General features: G+C 32.3%; 4 protein-coding genes across 11 annotated transcripts; 3 read left to right on the top strand and 1 right to left on the bottom strand.

Annotated features, from left to right (window-relative positions):
- Positions 1–6,104, top strand: LOC143148903 (trypsin-1-like). Its single transcript, XM_076315709.1, has 6 exons — positions 1–63; positions 921–1,014; positions 1,228–1,390; positions 1,736–1,950; positions 4,227–4,429; positions 5,673–6,104. Exons 1-6 carry the CDS (start codon positions 1–3, stop codon positions 5,853–5,855), a joined length of 921 nt encoding a protein of 306 aa, XP_076171824.1. The 3' UTR covers positions 5,856–6,104.
- Positions 6,105–7,037: 933 nt separating this feature from the next.
- Positions 7,038–11,232, top strand: LOC143149133 (vitamin K-dependent protein C). Its single transcript, XM_076316236.1, has 7 exons — positions 7,038–7,124; positions 7,259–7,340; positions 7,688–7,856; positions 8,825–9,030; positions 9,600–9,811; positions 10,664–10,721; positions 11,070–11,232. The coding sequence occupies exons 1-7, from the start codon at positions 7,038–7,040 to the stop codon at positions 11,189–11,191; spliced, it is 936 nt and encodes a 311-aa protein (XP_076172351.1). The 3' UTR covers positions 11,192–11,232.
- LOC143149132 (uncharacterized) lies at positions 10,543–15,715 on the bottom strand. 3 transcript variants are annotated; one of them, XR_012992708.1, is made up of 6 exons: positions 13,946–15,715; positions 13,820–13,864; positions 13,570–13,727; positions 13,326–13,480; positions 11,524–11,678; positions 10,543–11,272 (listed from the first exon to the last, which is right to left on the bottom strand). XR_012992708.1 is itself a non-coding variant. In XM_076316235.1 (5 exons), the coding sequence occupies exons 1-4, from the start codon at positions 15,069–15,071 to the stop codon at positions 13,331–13,333; spliced, it is 1,479 nt and encodes a 492-aa protein (XP_076172350.1). In that variant the 5' UTR covers positions 15,072–15,715; the 3' UTR covers positions 11,441–11,678; positions 13,326–13,330. The 3 variants fall into 3 exon arrangements, 2 of the variants coding, with proteins under 2 accessions (XP_076172350.1, XP_076172349.1); XM_076316235.1 differs by lacking the exon at positions 10,543–11,272 and having other exon boundaries at positions 11,441–11,678; XM_076316234.1 differs by lacking the exons at positions 10,543–11,272; positions 11,524–11,678 and having other exon boundaries at positions 13,217–13,480; positions 13,946–15,713.
- A 144-nt stretch (positions 15,716–15,859) lies between these two features.
- Positions 15,860–20,596, top strand: Gb (solute carrier family 7 member genderblind). Of its 6 annotated transcripts, none has more exons than XM_076316227.1 (12): positions 15,860–16,116; positions 17,048–17,203; positions 17,454–17,627; positions 18,060–18,282; positions 18,376–18,491; positions 18,667–18,792; positions 19,019–19,163; positions 19,240–19,363; positions 19,508–19,708; positions 19,799–19,948; positions 20,005–20,182; positions 20,311–20,596. In XM_076316227.1, the coding sequence occupies exons 2-12, from the start codon at positions 17,110–17,112 to the stop codon at positions 20,370–20,372; spliced, it is 1,593 nt and encodes a 530-aa protein (XP_076172342.1). In that variant the 5' UTR covers positions 15,860–16,116; positions 17,048–17,109; the 3' UTR covers positions 20,373–20,596. The 6 variants fall into 6 exon arrangements, with proteins under 6 accessions (XP_076172342.1, XP_076172346.1, XP_076172348.1 ...); XM_076316231.1 differs by lacking the exon at positions 15,860–16,116 and adding an exon at positions 16,311–16,330; XM_076316233.1 differs by lacking the exon at positions 15,860–16,116 and adding an exon at positions 16,750–16,769.
- The last annotated feature ends 68 nt before the right edge of the window (positions 20,597–20,664 follow it).

The following is a 20,664-nucleotide window of genomic DNA, read 5'->3' as shown; positions in this document are numbered from 1 at the left end:
ATGAGGTTCTCGTGGTGCCTTGGATTATCAGTTGCTCTATTGCTGGCCTCAGACCCTTGTCAAGTAAGATTATATCGCAGATTGTTGCAATTACGGTAGACTAAGTCGTAATTAGTTCATAGAACGTGGACCATTTTGTCCACACATTGTTATCTTCTTTTCGGATTGCAATCGTTTCCTCTTTCACTCGTTAAATATCTCTTTGTCGATTACGATTACTTTTACACGTAAATTATTGTAATCGGTGTACAATAGGTTCTCAATTAGTCCGTTGAATAGAAACCACTTTGTTATCTCTTTTTCAAAATGCAACGGTTTCCCGTTTCGCTCGTTAAGTATCTTCTTGTCGAGTAAGATTATGCTTCTAATTGGTTCACAGAGCAGAGACCACTTTGTGTTTTCTTCGGATTGCAATGATTTCTTGTTTCACTCGAGCATCTGTTAACCTATACACATTCCGTCAATTTACTTAAACATTGATATATTGAGTTGTTCGGAAAGTCGTTTCGTTTTTTTTTTTTTTTTTTTTTTTTTTTAGTGAAAATGAAACACAATTTTTTTTTAGAGCGTACAAACATTTTATTAAATTATATATTCTCCATTTTGGTAAACGAAATGACTTTCCGAACAACCCAATATTTATCTACGTACACTTATACTACAGATAAAAATTTATTGACTCGTGTGTACGTAAATTTATGAATAATTAAGAAACGATTTTTAAATGGTATTAAATAATACAAGACGTGTAATATAATAATTTAAATTGAGGTAACATTTGGAGCGATATAATACGTTGTGAATTGAATTGTTGTTTCGAACGGGGACAGTGAAATGCTATTTAAATTGCGCAATTGGTACGCAGAGTATATTTCGTGGAATTTTTTAATTAGAGCTATTATCGTATTGGAAACTCCTAGGCAGGAATATTCAGTGAAAAGGTGAAAAACTTTTTTGGAATATTTGGTAACAAACCGCCGGCTGCTGTAGAAGCTCCTGGACCATGTTATTGCAGTGAGTATAACTGTATTTCTATTAACAACAGTTTCAATGTGACAACCTACTTACCATGCAGCTGACCATGCATTTAAATCTCTCAAAATTCACGGGTTAACGAAATCATGTAAATAATTGTACCCGATAATCACAGTCGAAACATAGTAACGTTCTTATCGAGCTTCGTATTAAGAGTAATCGAAATGTTAACACAATCGTTCTAACGATTAGGCTGCGGTGTGCGAAACGAGGAGAGTCGAATAGTTGGCGGTCAAACGACTCATGTGAACGAATTCCCATGGATGGCGAGGCTTTCGTACCTAACTAAATTTTACTGCGGCGGTACTTTAATAAACGATCGATATGTCCTCACCGCGGCACATTGCGTCAAAGGGTAAGCATTGTTTAATAAAATAAAACAAAATTGTTCCTTCGAGTTTACACTTCACAATTACGCTTCGTATTTCGATCCAACCGAAGGAAGAAATGAGAGATTCTTTCGAAAAAAAAAATAGAGAGTTAATTCTTTGAACGAAAAAAAAAAAATAAATCAAAAATTAAATGTCGATGAAGAAGAATGCAACAATTCTAGAGAAATTAGTGTCAATAATTTCTGAAATTTTCACACCGCTCTAAAGAGCCCCCTGAAATCGAGGGACCAATCCACCACTTTCCGAGCCTCCATTTAAATTGCTAATCATGATCCTGTTCTCGAGGCGAGCATGGTCATCTTTTCTAGTCCCGTTTTTAGGTTCATGTGGTTCATGATCAAGGTCACCTTCGGCGAACACGACAGGTGCGTCGAAAAGGGATCCGAATCCAGATACGTGGTGCGAGTACTGATGGGCGACTTCAGCTTCCTGAATTTCGACAACGATATCGCCCTGCTGAGGCTCAACGAGAGAGTGCCTCTAAGCGACACGATAAGACCCATATGCCTGCCTTCTGTACGAGGTGATATTTCATTCTTCTCCCTCTGGTAAAGGAACTACGTGCAAAAATTTCATACCACGCGATATCGTAACTAAGAATACACCCTGTCTACGAATGGCTCGTTTCATCGCGTATCCGAGCGATCCGGAAATTCTCTAGTTACGAAACGTTCGAAATTCATGAAAGATTTCATTATTATCCTCGATATTAACCCCAATGCGTTCTCCCGTTCGATTGTACCTTCAAGGTATTTAAAAAGGGTAAAATATACCCCGAATGTACGAAACTCGTATTTTTAACTTTACGATACAAGGAGAGGACTAACAAGGACGAAAATGTATATATTACGTGGACGATGTGGGTCGAAAAAGACCCGAGTCTTTTAAAGTATCGAATATTGATCGCGTAGCTCGAGAAAAAAATGAAAGAAGTTTCGATTATTTTTCAAAAGGAACACAATGGCTTAAATAAACTTTCAAGTGTAAATAATTTTGCTTCATCGATGAATAGATAAAAAGGGATATTCAGACCGGGTCAATAATATATTACATAATTATGTTTTAGAGTTCGCACCAAGTCGAATTGGCGAAATATAAGGAGAATATTTTACATATTGGAGGGGGGACTCGCGTCGCAACTAAGATGCCAGAATTCCGTTGGAATCCCGTTTTTAATACGCGCTAAATCCTTTTTATCGTCTTTCAGTCCTGATCTTGCGTGACCATGAAATTATAGCCTTTCGTTTGAAGAATTAAAAACCGCCCGGGCGCGTTCCAGTGGCGTATCGCTCTCCAGTCGCATCGGTCCGCGAACAAAATTCATTCCAATCATTCCAATCGTTCCAAACATTACACGAACCTATCTGAAATCTTTCGAATTGCGTACGTTCGGAATAATCTGCAAATCCTTTGATATACGTCACTTTTATAATTAAAATTCCTATCGGAAATTTTAGAAACTTGTTTAAGCCATCAAACCCCTCGTACAAACGAATAGTACAATTTTTCTTCTTTTGATATTTTCGTCAAATTTTTTCCTTCCCCGTATTCATGATAAATATGTTTGGTCAATAGTAGTACGACAATATTTACATATTTACATTAATATTTACATCCTATATCTATGGAACGATTCAAACCCGAATCTCCTCTATGAAACTTTTAAACAATTTACAACTCCTTTGCTGATGCTTCGACTACCCGTGCAACTAGTTGCCCCGTTTCCTTCGATCGCCAGTAGCAGATGCACAGATTAGCAAGTTGAACGAAGTCCAGACCCATGATCTGGGTTTCTATTAATTTTCTCAACGACTTAGAATTTCAACTACAAGTATTTACATACTCAACACTTCAACACTCAGACGATACCATCTTTCCTCGCAGCGCTTAAAAATTTTTTCCCAATACTCTAAATATAATAGTGCAGTCCCCTTATTGCAATCACTTTGGAACTTGCAATTTTTATAGAATAACAAACTGATTACATTACACACAAAATACAAAATTGTGCACTATCGAACTCAATACATTACAAACGGTAACATTTCTCCACGATTTAACACGATACTTTTACGTTACCTCTTCTAACGTCATGCACTCGTGCAATAAATAAAACGTATGCTTCGATTAAAGAAAAAAATCCATTTAACGCAAATTTGTTAACAATTCTGCGCGTTCGTCTCCCAGTGTATCACAATTAGTACCAATAACCAAAATTTGGACATAATAACCAATAACTAAAGTTCGAATACTATAAACGAATTGTGTAACAGACAATTGGTAAAATTATTCATGATTCTAATGACCGAATTCCACTCTGACGAATTAATGAATAATTATTGCCAATAATAAAGCGATCGTGTCAACAGTCATAGTTACTGCAGCGATTCGCCATCCATTGTTGGGCAATTCGGTCAATCGTCGTGTTATTTATTGTCCGATTGATTGCACTACGTGCAGGCATAAATTAGCAAACATACGGGTACCTTTCTCGATTGCAACCGCGCGATAACGTCAGATTCTTTTCGTAAAATCGAGGACTTGCGCGCGCGCGCGCCCGCAAGCCAGACCTCGATAACTGCACAATTGTCGCTGGAATTACGTAATCCGTGTCAGCTGTTACCAATATCTTCGCGATGAAAAGCGTAAGTGGATCGGACCGATATGGAACGTTGGCCAGGCATTATCAGCTCGCGGTGGCTCGTTCGCGTCGCGATGCGATTCGATTCTTGTTTCTTTTTTACGCGTGTTTCTCAGGTGTGCTCCCTGGTTACATACGGGCCGGTATTAATGCTTCAGATAACCAGTACATCGGGACGAAAGCAATCGCATCCGGCTGGGGCACCTTGCACGAAGATGGAAAGCCTTCGTGTCTCCTGCAGGAAGTCGAGGTACCGGTTATGAGTCTGCAGGATTGTCGCAACACCAGCTACAGCCCTCGCATGATTTCCGATAATATGATGTGCGCTGGATATGCCCACGGAAAGAAGGATTCTTGTCAGGTACAGTCTCGATCATTTTGGCGGAGTCGAAGGAAAATTGTTGGACAGTGGTTCAAATAATGAAACAAGAAAATTTGGTTTCTCGATCGAAAAATATTCTACGCGTCAATGGTAATACTATGGTGTTTTGTGATAGTTTACAACGGTGCAGAATTATGACACCATTTTTAATCGTTTATTTTTGTTTCTTAAAATTCAGAGAACTCACCTGTGTATCTGCACCAGGTACTCTACAATAATTATTTGCAGAATTTCGACGAAATTAATTCGAAACATTCATTTTAATAATTTAATTTTAATCGAAGGTCTGATGAGTTCTTCTTCGTTTTGAACAATTTACTTTTTGCTACTTACGTTACTTTTCACAACAACGTTTCAGTTATATAATAATCACGTCGTCACGAACTTGCTCGGAAACATTTTCGATGGTTTTTGCGTAATTTTGTTTCTATTGACATGCAAGAAAAAGATAATCCTTTTTTTGTCTGTTAACAGAGAGAACTTGGAATCTTTACGGTAGAATTTTGTGAAACTGAAATTTTTTTACGATGTGACTTTTTTACCTTAGAATCGTTTTTACATTATTGTATATAAAACGGTAAAAATCCTTTCGTACTACGCTGACCAGCATTGTTTCCACACGAAATCCATTTTCCTCGCGGAAATAATGCTAATGTATGGTTAGCTATTGTCTCGGTTTTTAGATTTCCGGCAGCGAAATCGGGAAAGCTCGAGAGAAACGCTTCCACCGATGAATACGAATCTTAAACGAACTGAAATTAACCATTTTTAAATATATTAAAATTCTGTTACCCTGTTTCCTTCGGAAAGTTTCTCCGTACGTGATTTCATTTTTTCTGAATAAAAGAATCTATGTATAGCAGAAATTCAATATATTTTTTGTCAATTAATGTTAAACGTATTAGTGTAATATTCGAGTAATAAATATTAGTATAATATTCGAGTAATATATTTTTAATACCAACATTCAAATTTGTATTCATGTTCGTGAAATAGAAGTTTATAAATCGTTTCGTGAAAATTCCAATCGTTCTACAGAATTATTTCTCTTTTAAATTCCCACTTGTATTCGAAATTCTCGTTGCTAATTTATACGAATTCCAAGAAGGCGTTTAAACAATTTTTGTTTCGTGGTCTAGGCACGATCGATCAATGGTTTTCAAATATTTTATTTAGCGATGCCCAAAACGAACAGTTTCTACATTTCTCTTTCTTATTTCAGGGGGACAGCGGAGGACCACTGATAGCTGAACGCGAAGACAAGAAATACGAGCTTATAGGTGTAGTGTCCTGGGGAAACGGATGTGCCCGTCCAGGATATCCTGGTGTTTATACAAGAGTCACACGGTATATAGACTGGATCGTCTACCATTCGCGAGAGGGATGTTTCTGTGAACAGAACTGAAATCAATAAACACGTGTCACGGATGGTTGAAACTGAATTGTCTGTACAATACTAATCATTAATGCCGGACTATTTTTTTTTTTTTTTTTTTTGCTGAAAGACAAATACAGTTTGTTATTTATAGCGCCGCCGCTAACGAATCCGATCGAACGCGCGACAACGGTTTCGTATCACTTTGAATATAAATCGAAATTAAAAGTTACCGTAAACTTCTAAAAATTGCATTTAAATAGAACGAGTCTCGAAAATTTCGAAAATCTCGAAAGTATTATAGAAATCGTGATTTTCTAACTAGCGTTACATCGACACCCGATTTTAACATTTTTTTAACACTTTTTAACATTTCTTCGTCGAGCAATGTTCGAAGTGACGCGAACCTTTGCGTGGCTGAAAATTACTTTAAAAATTAGAACACTGAATGCTCGTTGTAAGCCATTGCGTTAAAAATACTCACGTTTTGGGCATGCATTGTTTCTTTAATACTTCGTTAATAACACGTTTCTTCTTTTTTTTTTTTATAAATACGAAACTAATACGTAGCGAATAAACGACTAGAAGTACACATTGACGCGACAGGAGTAAAAAAAATACTAAAGGAACTTGTGTTACGTGACCATGTAATTTGCTCAATATATACGTAAGATTATGTAATACTCTCGGAAGAAGTACGAATATATTCAATAAAGACTTTTGTAACATAAATCGTATCGCAAATTCTTCTAACTTCACCGATTAATTTTGTTATAATATAACGCTCGAATCGTATTTTTGTATACATATATATACTCGAATCGTGTGCTACATATATTATAATATACACTCGAATCGTGTGCTACATATACTATAAAATACACTCGAATCGTGTGCTACATATATTATAATATACAATCGAATCGTGTTACCATCGTTACACGAGTTTCTCGGAGAGTCCGGCACGTTTTCGATACATCTGAGATCGTCTAACAGTACCGTTTGATCAGTTACCGTACTAGTTAAAATTCCGACGAAAAGGTAACGAGCAGAAACGAAATTCAGCCTCCTAAGGAGTTTCGAACTTGCGCGTGGAAAGTGTCGGTCGCTAAAAAACCTTGGGGCCTACGGGATGCGGGTAACGATAGTCCCGCTATACAAGCCAGTTATTTCACCGAGACCAGTACCGTTTCGACAGTCGAGAGAAAAACCATGGAGCTGCAGGAATTCATCAAGTATCTCCTCTGTGTCCTCGTGCTGTCCTCGAGAACGATTCGCTGCGACCACTCTGCATCGACCGTAAGCGTTCTGTACAAGTGTTCAATATCGTAAACTTCGATCGATATTCGATTCTCTCTATCTCTCTATTTCCAATAAGTTTTGCACACGAATAGAAATGCAATTTCTCAGGTCTCGTGTATCACTTTGATTAGGACATTCGAGAGGACCACGCGAGAAGAACGCGCGGCGTTTTGGACTTCTTGTTCGGCAGATTCAAGAGTTGCGGAAATTGCTGTGAGCGATCGTTCAATTTACACTCGCATCAGTAACAAATACACCCGACTCCCTTTCCGCGAGAAATTCATTTTCTTACGGAAATAACGCTACTTAACGAGATACGAAAATCCTTCCGTCATTTTATGTATAATCACGATCGTTCCTATCGTAAATGTTATTCATCGAAGCTCGAGGAAAAGAGTGCACCGTTAGTGCATCGACGAAGTGATTACTTTTCGTTCGAAAATTCGGCGCCAATTGATTTTTCGTCGGAACAGAACGATTCGTTTCGTGTCAGGATATTTTTCGAGAGTCGATCATTCGAATCGAGTTCATGTGTATTTCGTCTTTTGTCTCTAAATCAGTGTGCGGACGGCCAAATCGGTCCAGCGGAGGACGATTTCTCGGCGGGGAGTACACACAACCGCACGAATTTCCATGGCTGGCGAACATTCACGTGAGATCGCAGTTACTCCTCAGTGGAGTTCTGATAAACGATCGCTACGTTCTGACCGCAGCTAGCCAACTGGTTAGGTTTGTAGAATATCATTGTCGAATGTGTATATCGTAACGCGTCATTTAGTGAACAAGTATAGTCCGAACAAGCGCGATTCATTTAACGTAAAAGTTTCGACTCTTGATTTTTGGATACTCTTCGGTACACAAAAGTTAACCGTTACGATACCCAGGATTACGCGAGGTGATTCAGAAATATGTTCATATTTTAGGAGATGATAGTTTAAGACGAGTATGTACCTTGTACCTTATTTATCGTGTTACGAAAGATCGAAGAAAATGTTTAAAATGTCCCAAAAAAAAAAAATCGATTCTTTGAAACCGAATTACCAGAATATCCCCTTGAGTGGAATGTAGTACCGTGTTAGGGAGGAATGTGAAGGAGGTGTCGAGTAATTTTTATTTAATTTTTATTATCTCAGTTCCGCACGGTACATTGTCGGCTTCCGTTGAATGTACGATAGATTTTAAACACCCCCGAAATTAAATTTTTGAAGCATAAAAGAGACACTTGAACATCCATAACTCGAGAACTGAGGTATATAGAACACTTGAACATTCATAACACGAAAACCAAGATACATAGAACACTTTTTATCCATCTTAACGTGTAGATTCGTTCCCAGAAGTATGGACATGTATTTCTGAATCATTGTACGAGAAAAATTGAAACAGAGTTAAGTGAATATGAAAACGGAAGTACTTGGACTCGACAGGGAATTAATATAATGGTAAATTTATTTTGAGACATCCGGCCTTAGAGTGTGTGTTGAGTCGAAATTATTCGAATAGAAACAATAAAATGGGTGGATCTGATATAAGGGATGGTTTCTCCCTCGAAGTCCAAAAGTAATAACAACGAAACAGAACATGGTTCTTGGGTTGAGCATTTGTCCAACGTTTTATCGAAATTGATGCTACTCGCTTGTTAGACAAATTAAACTCGTGAAACGATCTCACGATAATTTTAACGCGTTTCTTTCTAGCGTAACAGCGGCCGAGATAAAGGTATCTCTTGGAGAACACGACCGATGCAGTTTAGATGTATCATCGGCGACAGTTAGCGTAGAATCCGTGACCCTCTACCCAGAGTACAATCGAGACTCCCACGCTCACGATTTGGCACTGATAAAATTAAGTCAACCGATTAAATTCGAAAGAAGGATATCGCCTATCTGCTTGCCCAATCCAGGTTAGTGTCGTAGCGTACGTAATGCGAGACTCACCGGTTGTTGCTCTATTTCTCTCGCTCTCGGTAAATCCCACTCACTTTCTTCGCGATGACCTCAGCTCGAGATAAAAATCACTACTTACCCCGTTCTCGAGCAAACCAACCGTCACGATTTTTGTCACTTGAAAGCAAGCATTACCGTAGTTGATAATAATATTATATATTTGTTTCTTCGTTCATGAAGAATGAAGTGGTTAGACAAATAAAAATAAGGTTAAGTTACAAAACAGCAATTCAATGAATTTCACCCTTTGATCTTGCTTTCTCCACCACTGTCTGTCATGTTTTCGTGTTCATTGAATTCGTATCTCTTGTTTCTCCGTTACAGTGAATAAAGTCGTTGAATAAGAATTAAACGAAATAATAAATATCGTGATTGTTTCGATTAAATTGAAAATATATATACACACTGCCGCAAATTTATTACGAAGATGGTATGGTAAAAGTATTAGAGGTTTACTTTCGGATATAGAAATTGTTAGCGATATTGCTTCAATCCGGAATAATTCGCAAGTATCTTCAACTTCCAGGTTCGACTTACCTTGGCCAAGTAGGTACCTTGGTTGGATGGACAGTGAGCAAAACGAAGGACAGAAATAACAATCAAACCTGTAGACCACGAAAATTAGGCCTCCCAATTTTGGGTTACAACGAATGCATTAAGGCTGGAATAGATCCGACAGTTTTTCACAATGATTCCGGCTGCGTTGGTGTTTTAGGCGGTAGTTCCATCGTATGTGAGGTACATTAATTTATTATTAATCCCTTTGTCAATTATTTCTACTTCTCCGCGTTCTTATTATTCCTATAATATAAATCATACGTTCGACTGTAGTATTCCCAGCAATACTGACTATGTCAACGATAATTACATTTCCAGTATCATTACTTTAATTGTTTTTCAACATGGAAAAATTTTTCATCTGAAATAACTTATCTTTTGATCTGTAAAAAAATATTTCGAACTAAATATGTATCACTTTAATTACACTGGTGATTATTTTTAATGTTACTAATAATATTTCTGAATTCAGTAAAAAGATTTCCCCTAATAATAAAAAATATTATTTCTTTTTAACGCCATGAAGAATATGTATCTCTTTGAAGGCAACCATCGTATGCGAAAATTTCACTTATTGTGTATCTTATTTTTCCAAAAATATTAAAGTAGTCTTGAATTTTTTAAACAACGCTGTACATTTGTTTCAATATAGTTTTTTACCCGATTGAACATCAAATAAACAATCACGATGTTATTTTAGTGTATCTATAATTCTCGAACATATCAAATGTTAAACAATAAACATCGTTTTCAAGATAGAAAATCATTTCTTCATGGGTTATAACGTATTAGAAATATACATAATAACATTTTAAGCATTCGCATTTATTTCAATATTTACCTTAGAATAAGGTTTTTCAAACATAAAATTTCAAAATTTTACAATCTGGCTTCCGAAGAGAAAATATTTCGTTCGAATTATTATTTTTCAAACCAACGGATTAGAAATTTCTTCCGATGATTGTTTATAACGACCCCTGTATACTTCTACTTAAATACACGAACAATACATCGACGTAATATATTTTTCAGAATGACATAGGTTCTTCTGTGCAATATCGTTCGTATGCAGAAGTTTATGATCTCGTGGGTACGTACCTCTTCAGGGTGATACAAAAAGAATTGAAAAATTGCAGAAACTTATTATTCGATAATTGTATATCCCGATTCCTTAAGAACAAAACTTAATCGTTGAGTAATAAATATTTGAATGTGTTCAGTTCTTTTTGTACCACTCTGTACAATAAAATTATCCTATCAAATTTACCATACAGTTAATAATCATGTCCAATCGGTACACATGATATATTGATAATATAAATTCTTTTCATCGTTATCACCGTAATAAACTTAGTTTTAGAGAAAATTATATTTAATAATGTTAAAAACGAGATCTAACGAGACTTTCATTCACAAAACAATTTTCATATTGTAATAGGTATAATTTCGGACATAAACAAATGCAACGGCGTTCCTGCAGTTTCGATTTTTACGAGAATGGGTTCTCATCTGAATTGGCTGTTACAACAAACTAAAGATGCATGCTATTGTCCCAAATAATAACGTGTAAACGTTTTCTTTTGGTCAAATGGGCGCGTCACTGTTCTTTGTGTGTATGTACTTTTACAAGTACAAATACGCCTGAAATTGCAAACATATTTATTTCAATACAAGAATGTATTTCAATTAAGAATTACAGTGCATAAACTCGATTGATTAATAGAACTCGTTGCGTAACAAAAATGAAAAAATACTTAATAAAAGTATGTGCGGCAACTAATTGTTTCGAAGACATTTATTTTCTTCATTTATGTGTTCATGTTATTATACGAATTGTATTACACAATGTTCAATTTAGTTCAGTATAGTATTTATAGTTGAATCAAACTCACTTAACCGCTCATGACTTATCCCTCTCCTCCTCTTTGCAAATGACGCCAGACACAGTTTACTTCTTTGTAAAAGAACAAAAGATAGGTATGGTAGCCAAACTATATGATGAGGGTAACCCCTCAATGGTCTCCGACGTCAATTAATTTTAATCCAACTGAAATACATGAGTTCATACATGAGTACATAATTCTGCAGTAATACTTTGTTCATATTGTCAGTGGTAATGCCAAATAAAAACAATTAGAAAAAATAGTGCATTTAAGTATATATTGAAATGAACAATTGACAGTTCGAAGATTATCTGTAAATAAAAAAGAACGTCATGAGATATTATTTGCTTATTTAAAAAATCGCTTAAATTTCGAAAATACTTGAATTTTCTTTCATTAAAAAAAGTATAAATTTGTTAAAAGAAGGATGAATTAACAAATCTAACGAATCCACTTGTCGTACACGGTATAATTACATTATGAATTAAAATGGCGGGTGATAGTTTTGTTGTATGAAATTTATTAAATATTTATTGCCAAAACATACAATATTTTTATGGCATAACCGCGTACAAGTGGACGGCATTTCATCTAATAAATAAATTCGGTATAGTTGTCAACGAACGTACAATAATTTAAACGAACATTTTAATGTTGAGACACACACATACGTACAAATCCAGTATTCTTTGTGCACTGAAATTACTTACATCTAATATACACAAGTACGTATATTGCTTAATTATTTTTAACATTAATGTCAATGTATGTGGGTGAACTCGTAAAGTAACAAATATTACAAAAAATTGTAAGTATACCTTGAAATACATTTGTTTGCGCACTACATTAAAAATAAAGATTCCGGCTACTATATGCTAATACTGTAATATACACTTCATTCGAGGAACTGCCGGCCCTTTTTAATAAAAAAAAAAAAAAAAAATAGGAAATGGAAGTAACAAAAAAATGTTCTATATATATTTTGTTAAAAGCTATGTATTGCATGAATAACACTTTGTTTACCAATATTATTTTCGTCTAGAAATATACATTTATTTACATCTACATCATTTCTTTGGCAACTTGAAAACTAAAACAGGTCTTTCTTTAATAATTTAATTAAGATTTGAGAAAACAGATTTTGCAGAACAAAAATACGAATTCTAGATTTAAAGTGAACAAAAATGTACGGTAAAATATACAATATAATACTTGCACATAAAGTGTAAAAATTGTTCATGCAATAAATTCGAATTTTTAACCAAAAAAAATTAAATAATAAGAAAATGTTTTTTGTTGTTTAATTTGGAAATATGTATTAGTACAAACTTATGTACACTTCGTTAAGAAAAATGATGATATTGGTTAAGTACAAAATAAAATTAACTTTTCCTATAATAATATGATATTTAAATTGAAATTATGTTAGTTTCTTTGCTGATTATAATTAAATTTTAATAGTGCAGCAAACCGAACTCTCTTTTAACTCTCTCCTTAATTTGCAAAAAAATATAATTATTTGGTAACACATTTAATACAAACTTATTGTATTGTATATTGATGAGTAATGAATTAAACTAAAAAATTGTTGTTGTCAATATCAGAAATCCATTTTCAAATGATTGAACTAAAATCAAATATTATAGTGTTTGCCCATAGTGGATTCTAATATGGTAACGATTAATGGAATACTAACAAATAATTAACTTGTTAAAAATAAACTCATATTATAATGGAAGTATACTTGAATACAAAATATGTTACACGTGGAGTGCTATTATACAGTTGTTTCAAAGTATCTGATACATTACATGCATTAATATATGACATGGGTAACATTTGCATTACACTGTGATGTAACTGCTTCTTCTAGTGTACAATCTAGTTTACGATAATTAGCTGTACTTGGACGCCGTCTACTACGGCTATTTCGTGATCTTCGTCCTTCTAATACAATAGCTAATATCTGAAATATCAAATTATTAACACAACCTATAAATAATCTTAATTCTATAAAACTTTACCTATCAGATAATATATTAAATATTCGCTTACCTTTTGTTTATTATGATAGCCGACATAAGCAGCTATAGAGATCAAGGAAACCACAGTAAAGTAAGTAAACACATGAGATTCTTCATCAGATCTCATACTGTGGAAAGGAGATACATCCCTTTGTTCCGAAGATTTAGGCATATTTTGATTTTGATCACCTATTGGAATGAAATATATTAAACCAAAATAAAGTTCTTATACAATCATAAATCTAAATTTTTTTAGTTCAAAATATTACATAATGCTATACCTGTTTCATTGGGCCGATCTAAACTATTGACCGGATCGTTTGGGTCTGAAAACATAACATTATAACTTAAGTATATAATATATTACACATAAAACTAAAAAATTTATAAAATTTATAAATTATTACCATTAGATAATTTTTCATCTTCACCATGGTTCCAACCTTCATTAGCAGAGTTTTCATGATCCTGTGTATTTTCTGATATTGTACTTGTCTTAATGTCATCATTAATGTCTTTTGCACTTCCCTCAGCCTTATTATTGCTTATACCCAAATTTATATCTCCAAATTCATCGTCTGATTTCTCAGGGATACGAGCTGTTTCACTGTTTGGCACTATTTTTACCTTTGCGTCTAATACAGGAGAAACATCCTTGCTTTTAGGCTTCTGATCCTCATTATCCCCAATGTTAGACTGTGATATCAAAGATGTACTTTTAGCATTTGATGTTGATAATGGTGATGATTCTGCCATTGATTCTGATGGTTTAATTATAACATTTCTTAATTTATTTTGAGGGTTTTCCATTTTTTGATTATCATTGTTCATGGCATTGACTTTAGCTTTCTTACTATCACTCTCACTGCTCATTGTTTTTTCTGTAGTTAAATCAGATCTAGAAACCTCAATTGGAGTCTTACTTTTTGATTCATTATTTAACTTTTCTTTCAATGGATTATCATGTAAATTTGTGTTTCCAAATGTGAGTGCCAACTTTGTATCATTATCAATGCTTTCACGCCAAGCTATTATCGCACAAAGTTGATTAAAATCTCCATTCATATTGAAACATACAGTATAACATACATAAGGTATGCCAAAATGTACAAGTTGAGATAAAAATGGCTCTAATTTCGTATATGAAACATTAATGCCTTTAATATTTTTACAAAATTTTTCCTTTTCCTTTTCTTTGAGAAAAAATTTCTCAAGGTACGCATCAAACGTAGCTGCATCATCAAATGGTGCTTTGAACGTACTCGAATGAGAGATTTTATAACACGTGTCATAAAATGCCAGGCACAAAAAAGAATTTGGAGACATAGTATCTGAAGTCCCATTTCCTTCAGGATAATTTACATCGGAGCAAGTTTTTATAATGGTGCTTTCAGTAAAAAAATTTTGTAATTTGCTTAATTCTACATCTCTTTTCATAACATCTAGAATTGATTCTCCAGACACTTTCGCGAAATAAAGAAGAAAAACGAAAGTGACAATCCTGCAAAATGAATGAGCTGTATGCCTCTCCATTATTTTTCTATTTATGAAACCAGCTTCCTCTTTAAAGCAATGATAAGGTATCAAGATAATAACTTATCGATTTTGAAACATTATGCTTTGTTTTATAAATTACCAATTATCATTTTTTTTTTCAAAGAATTTATATCTACACCACTTTTAATTCTTTGTAACGTTTCTAAATGTATAAATGTGATAACACAAATTCAGTTATACATTCAAAGATCGTAACGGACATAACCTTTTATGAGTAACAAATCTACTGTCACAGAATTTTACACACGCGCCATCTTTCTTATTCACAGAATACACTCAGTACCATAATATTTTGTTAATTGCAATACCAAAACTGTATGACTTACAAACTAAATTCAAATGACAAAAGTATCTTACAAAGAACAGCAATACGAAATAAAATAATCGGAATGTCACTTATTTCTAAAGTAATTGCATATATTCGTATCTTATTTCTGGCACAGACGAGATATACAATAGACATACCACCTAATGGAAGAATGTATCACCACAAACGAAACCTATTGTTTTCAACTAGGAGTGTTTGATTCTAATAAAAATATCGATTCTTGATCGAATCGATTGACAAAAATGAATTATTTTGTTAACAATCAGAAACACAGATTTGCATAAATCTTTAAAAATAGAAATACCGACTTCATACAATATCAATCATTTCGAAGCGACCTCCCTGTTTAAGAATGGTGATTTTAGGAACTACTATATATTCAACTACATTACCAAAATTGATCAAGGTAGGAAACGTAGAAAACTTGTTTCAATAAATACATCATTTGTAATTCTACCAAACCTATCAGTTTCAGAAAATATAATAACGATAGGTACTATTTAATCTCACAAATGGCACGTAGAACATTGTAATAATATGAAACTAACAATTAGTTTGGTGTACTATTTACAGAGACAAGTTTTTCATGTTCACTACCTTTATCGATTTTGATGATGCAGTTTAATATAGTTCTAGAATCATCATTTTTAAACGAAGAGGTCGCTCCATTATCACTTTACGCTTATAAGATAGGTATTTTAAAATGTGTGACACCAACTTTCTATATCTTGTCTGTACTTTTAAGATTCACTATATATGTATTATACATTTGTTTAAAAAAATAAATACATTTTTACTTTGACTGCTTCTGTAAAAAATATGTACTGAAATATAGAAATATTGAAATCTAATATAATAGTTTAATAAATTTGATTAAATTCTGCTCAATTGTGTTTCATATATGAATGTATTTAGTAAACGTACTAATAGTCTCATAGCTTAATTTTATAAATAATTTCGTAAAAAATTATACCATTTATTGTTAATAAAATTGAATAATTCGAAGATACGATTTAAAATAAGTTTAAAATTGATGTACGCTGATACTGATTTATCAATTATTATTTTCACCACATTATGAATTGCCTTGTATCGATTAAATATATTTATAATCTATATTAAAATTTACATTTAAACAATAAATTACAAAGATAAATTGATGATTGTATAATTTCAACAGCATTACCTACGTACACACATACATATGTATAGTGAATTCAAATTATATCAGAGATTAATTTTTGTTGAAATGAAAAAATTGAAAACTTGTTAAAAAGTTGTCATTGATACTAATACATATATGCATATTAATAAAAAGTGCATATCAGTAAAAATTAATTTTTGATGTGAATATTATTCGTACATTAAACAATCTAATCTCCTTTGTATACGTTAATGTAAATCAACCCTTAAATCGTTTTAACGCACGTGTTCTTATATGTATAACCTAAGTTTGTTTTAAACTTAAGTAGATGTATTTATAATAGAATTTTGTGACTTAAAAAGGAAAGCTTTCATTTATTTGATTGTTTAAATCTTTCAAGTGTAGCAGTAAATTATGATTACATTATATTTAAAGATATCTTATGTTTTTAAAATATTACTAAAACATTTTCATTTTCAGATGATGTTCTATATTCTGGAAAGAATACAAACCATCAATATACATAATATTCGCACGTGTGAATGTTGTATTACACGTTAAATTGTGTACTTTACTTCTGGTACCAAAAAACACGTAAAACCACAGTTTATTTACCAACATTTGTCTTCCATAAAGGTATATAAATTTTCTCTGTAAAACTAAAAATAATAAGTGTTGTGGATGAAGGAATAATTTTGCATAACAATTGACTTTTAGTACAATTCTTTACTTTTTAATAGATTCCTTTATTTTCTGTTTATTTCATGTCATTATTTCTACATTTCAATTTAAACACTTACATTTAATTATTCAAAATTGTCAAATCTATGTTATTTTTATATTATTCATTGTAATTAGTGATGATTTTTATGTTCATTTTATCTAGATAAGATGGTCTCACAAATATTTGATGAATTTTCTAAAGAAGTTCGATTAATAAATTTGGATAATGAGCCACAGAGTCAAAAGCAAATTAACAATGTTGGGAAAGTACAAATGAAAAAACAACTTGGTCTTTTAGAAAGTGTTGCAATTATTTTAGGAATTATATGTGGTTCAGGTAAATATTTTTTATCATTTTTAATTTTAGCATTTATCAAGCATATATATAATTTACATATTCTACATAAGGTACTCTTATAGCTGGAATTATTCTTGCATTTAAACAAGTATATATTTTTAATAATTATTATTTTCTAAACAAAGTTTCTTTCATCTTTTCTTTATTTCAAAACTTTTCGTATTTATAAATATTATTTAAAGATAAATTCAGATATCATAACTAAATAATAAGAATGAAAAAAAATGTTTTTATATTTATGAATTTGTAAAACATGTTTTCTTGAACATAATAAATTAATAATTTAACCTCCAATGAGATAATTTTGTATGTTTCATTGATTTTCATAACAAACACATAATTACAGCTAATTTTGTACTTCGTGAAAAGAATATGTGTAAAATAATAAAATTATTTATTATGCTTATTTAGGTATTTTCATTTCTCCAAAAGGCATAATTAAAGAAGTAGGAAGCATTGGGGTATCTTTAATTGTTTGGGTTTTATGTGGGCTACTTTCTATGATTGGGGCATTATGCTATGCTGAATTGGGAACTTGTATACCTCGTAGTGGTGGAGATTATGCTTATATTTATGAAGCTTTTGGAGCCTTACCTGCTTTTTTGTACTTATGGGCTGCTATTTTAATTTTTGTGTAAGTTATTCTTTCTATACAAAGTCATTGAAACTGTAACTGGTGTTTCAAGTAAACAGAAAATAATTATATTACTGTGCTCTCTATTTGCAGACCAACTACAAATGCTATCATGGGATTAACTTTTGCTGAATATGTTTTACAACCATTCTTTCCAAATTGTACTATTCCAGATAGTGGTGTACGATTAATAGCAGCAGTGACTATTTGTAAGGCATTTTTCATTTTGCTAAATATTCTTTTGTTCAATCAAGAACAAACCTTTGTCTTAATAAATTCCTTTTTCATACAATTTATCAGTTATCCAATTATAAATAACAATACTTCCTGAAATAGTTTAGGTAATTGATTTGTTTTCTTTAGTTAATTTCAAATTTTCAATAGGTTTACTTACATTTGCAAACTGTTACGATGTCAAAGAGACATCTAAAATGCAAAATATATTCATGTTTGCTAAAATTGGTGCATTAGTAATTATAATTATTGCTGGATTGATTTGGTTACTACAAGGTGAGTATAATTTTTATAACTGGTAGTTAGATTAGTATTAATTAAAGTCATCTTATGAATACAAATTATGTGTTTTATGAAATTTGAGATTTTTACAAAGATTAATAGGAGAAAAATCAATATTTGATTCACTCAATTGTTATAAAAAATAACAAGACCTAAGAATCATGTTATATGCATGAATATTTATAGTGTCGTGTTTCAGTGCATTAATCATTTGATATAGGTCATATAGAAAATTTTGAAAATTCATTTGAAAATACCATTACGGATCCTGGTAAAATTGCAGTGGCTTTCTATTCTGGTATATTTTCATATTCTGGGTGGAATTGTTTAAACTTTATGACAGAAGAATTAGAAGACCCTTACATGTATGTGATAAAAATTAATGTAAAATTATGGTATCTTTATATTTTTGAATATTAAATAAATAATTTAATGTTATAGAAACTTGCCACGAGCTATCTACATATCACTGCCTTTAGTTACTTTCATCTATGTCCTGGCAAATGTAGCTTACTTATCAGTATTAACACCAACTGCTATGATTGCTTCTCGTGCAATAGCAGTGGTTAGTAACATTTTCTGTATCTTTTATAATATAATTAGTTTAAAAAATATGTGTACACAAGTATATAATAATAATAATAATAATAATAATGGCAATAATAATGTATATTCTCCATAGAAACCTAATAGTATAAATTTTTGTTAGAGTTTTGGTGCTCAACTTCTTGGTATGATGGCATGGATAATACCTGTGATGGTAGCTGTATCTGCATTTGGAGGATTGAGTGTTCATATGATGACTTCATCTCGAATATGTTTTGTTGGTGCTAGAAATGGTCATTTACCTTCAATGTTAAGTCATATTAATATTTCAAGATTTACACCTACACCTGCCCTAGTCTTTCTTGTATGTGTACAAAAAGTATACATTTTATTGTATGATATAAAATTTTCAAATTAGAGTTAATAAATGTACACGTTTTCCTTTTGTTTACAGTGTATTTTATCTCTAATAATGCTGTGTACAAGTGATACTCTTATATTAATCACATACTGCAGCATAGTAGAATCATTTTTCATTATGTTGTCAGTAGCTGGTGTTTTATGGCTTCGTTATAAACAACCTAACATGAATCGACCAATTAAGGTGAGTAACTTAATAAATACTTTTGTAAACTGAAAATTACACACAGTATTTTGCAGATGCCCTTATGGATTCCTGTCACATTTGTGGCTATATGTGCATTTTTAGTATTTGTACCTTGCTATGAAAGACCATACGAAGTTGGAATAGGTGCCTTGATAACTTTATCTGGTATTCCAGCTTATTTTATTGGTATTAAATGGATAAACAAACCATTGTGGTTTCAACAAATTAATTGTATGTAATATCCATGATACTTTTATATCATAATTTGATTCACTTTCATTATAAAACTGCAACTTAATGATTAATTTTAGTTATACATTCTTTACACTTAAATAATTTTACGATTTTTCTGTTTTTAGTTAAAATCACTTACATCGTACAAAAATTATTTATGTCTGCCACTGAAGAACGAGATTTCTAAATTTAAATATTATAAACCCAAAAATAATTTAAATTAAAAATATGACATGTTTTATTGCTTTAATGCTAATCATGTAATAATAACTTGTGTATCACTAACAAATGTTACAGATTGTGTTCTTTGTAAACAGAGGTTGTACATCTAAGATAAGTGAAGTTGCTCTCTAGTTTCTAAAAATTACTTATTGTTATTTATTGTAATTTATTTTGTAGGACTGTAACCGTATTGTATTTAGTTGTATGCAGCATGATTATTCTGATATTACTTTTAATACTTGTGTTCCTTTTCATAA

Source organism: Ptiloglossa arizonensis, chromosome 7 (assembly GCF_051014685.1).
Source record: "Ptiloglossa arizonensis isolate GNS036 chromosome 7, iyPtiAriz1_principal, whole genome shotgun sequence".
In the NCBI taxonomy this organism is placed as follows: Eukaryota; Metazoa; Arthropoda; class Insecta; order Hymenoptera; family Colletidae; genus Ptiloglossa; species Ptiloglossa arizonensis.
This window is presented reverse-complemented; position numbering and strand designations above follow the sequence as displayed.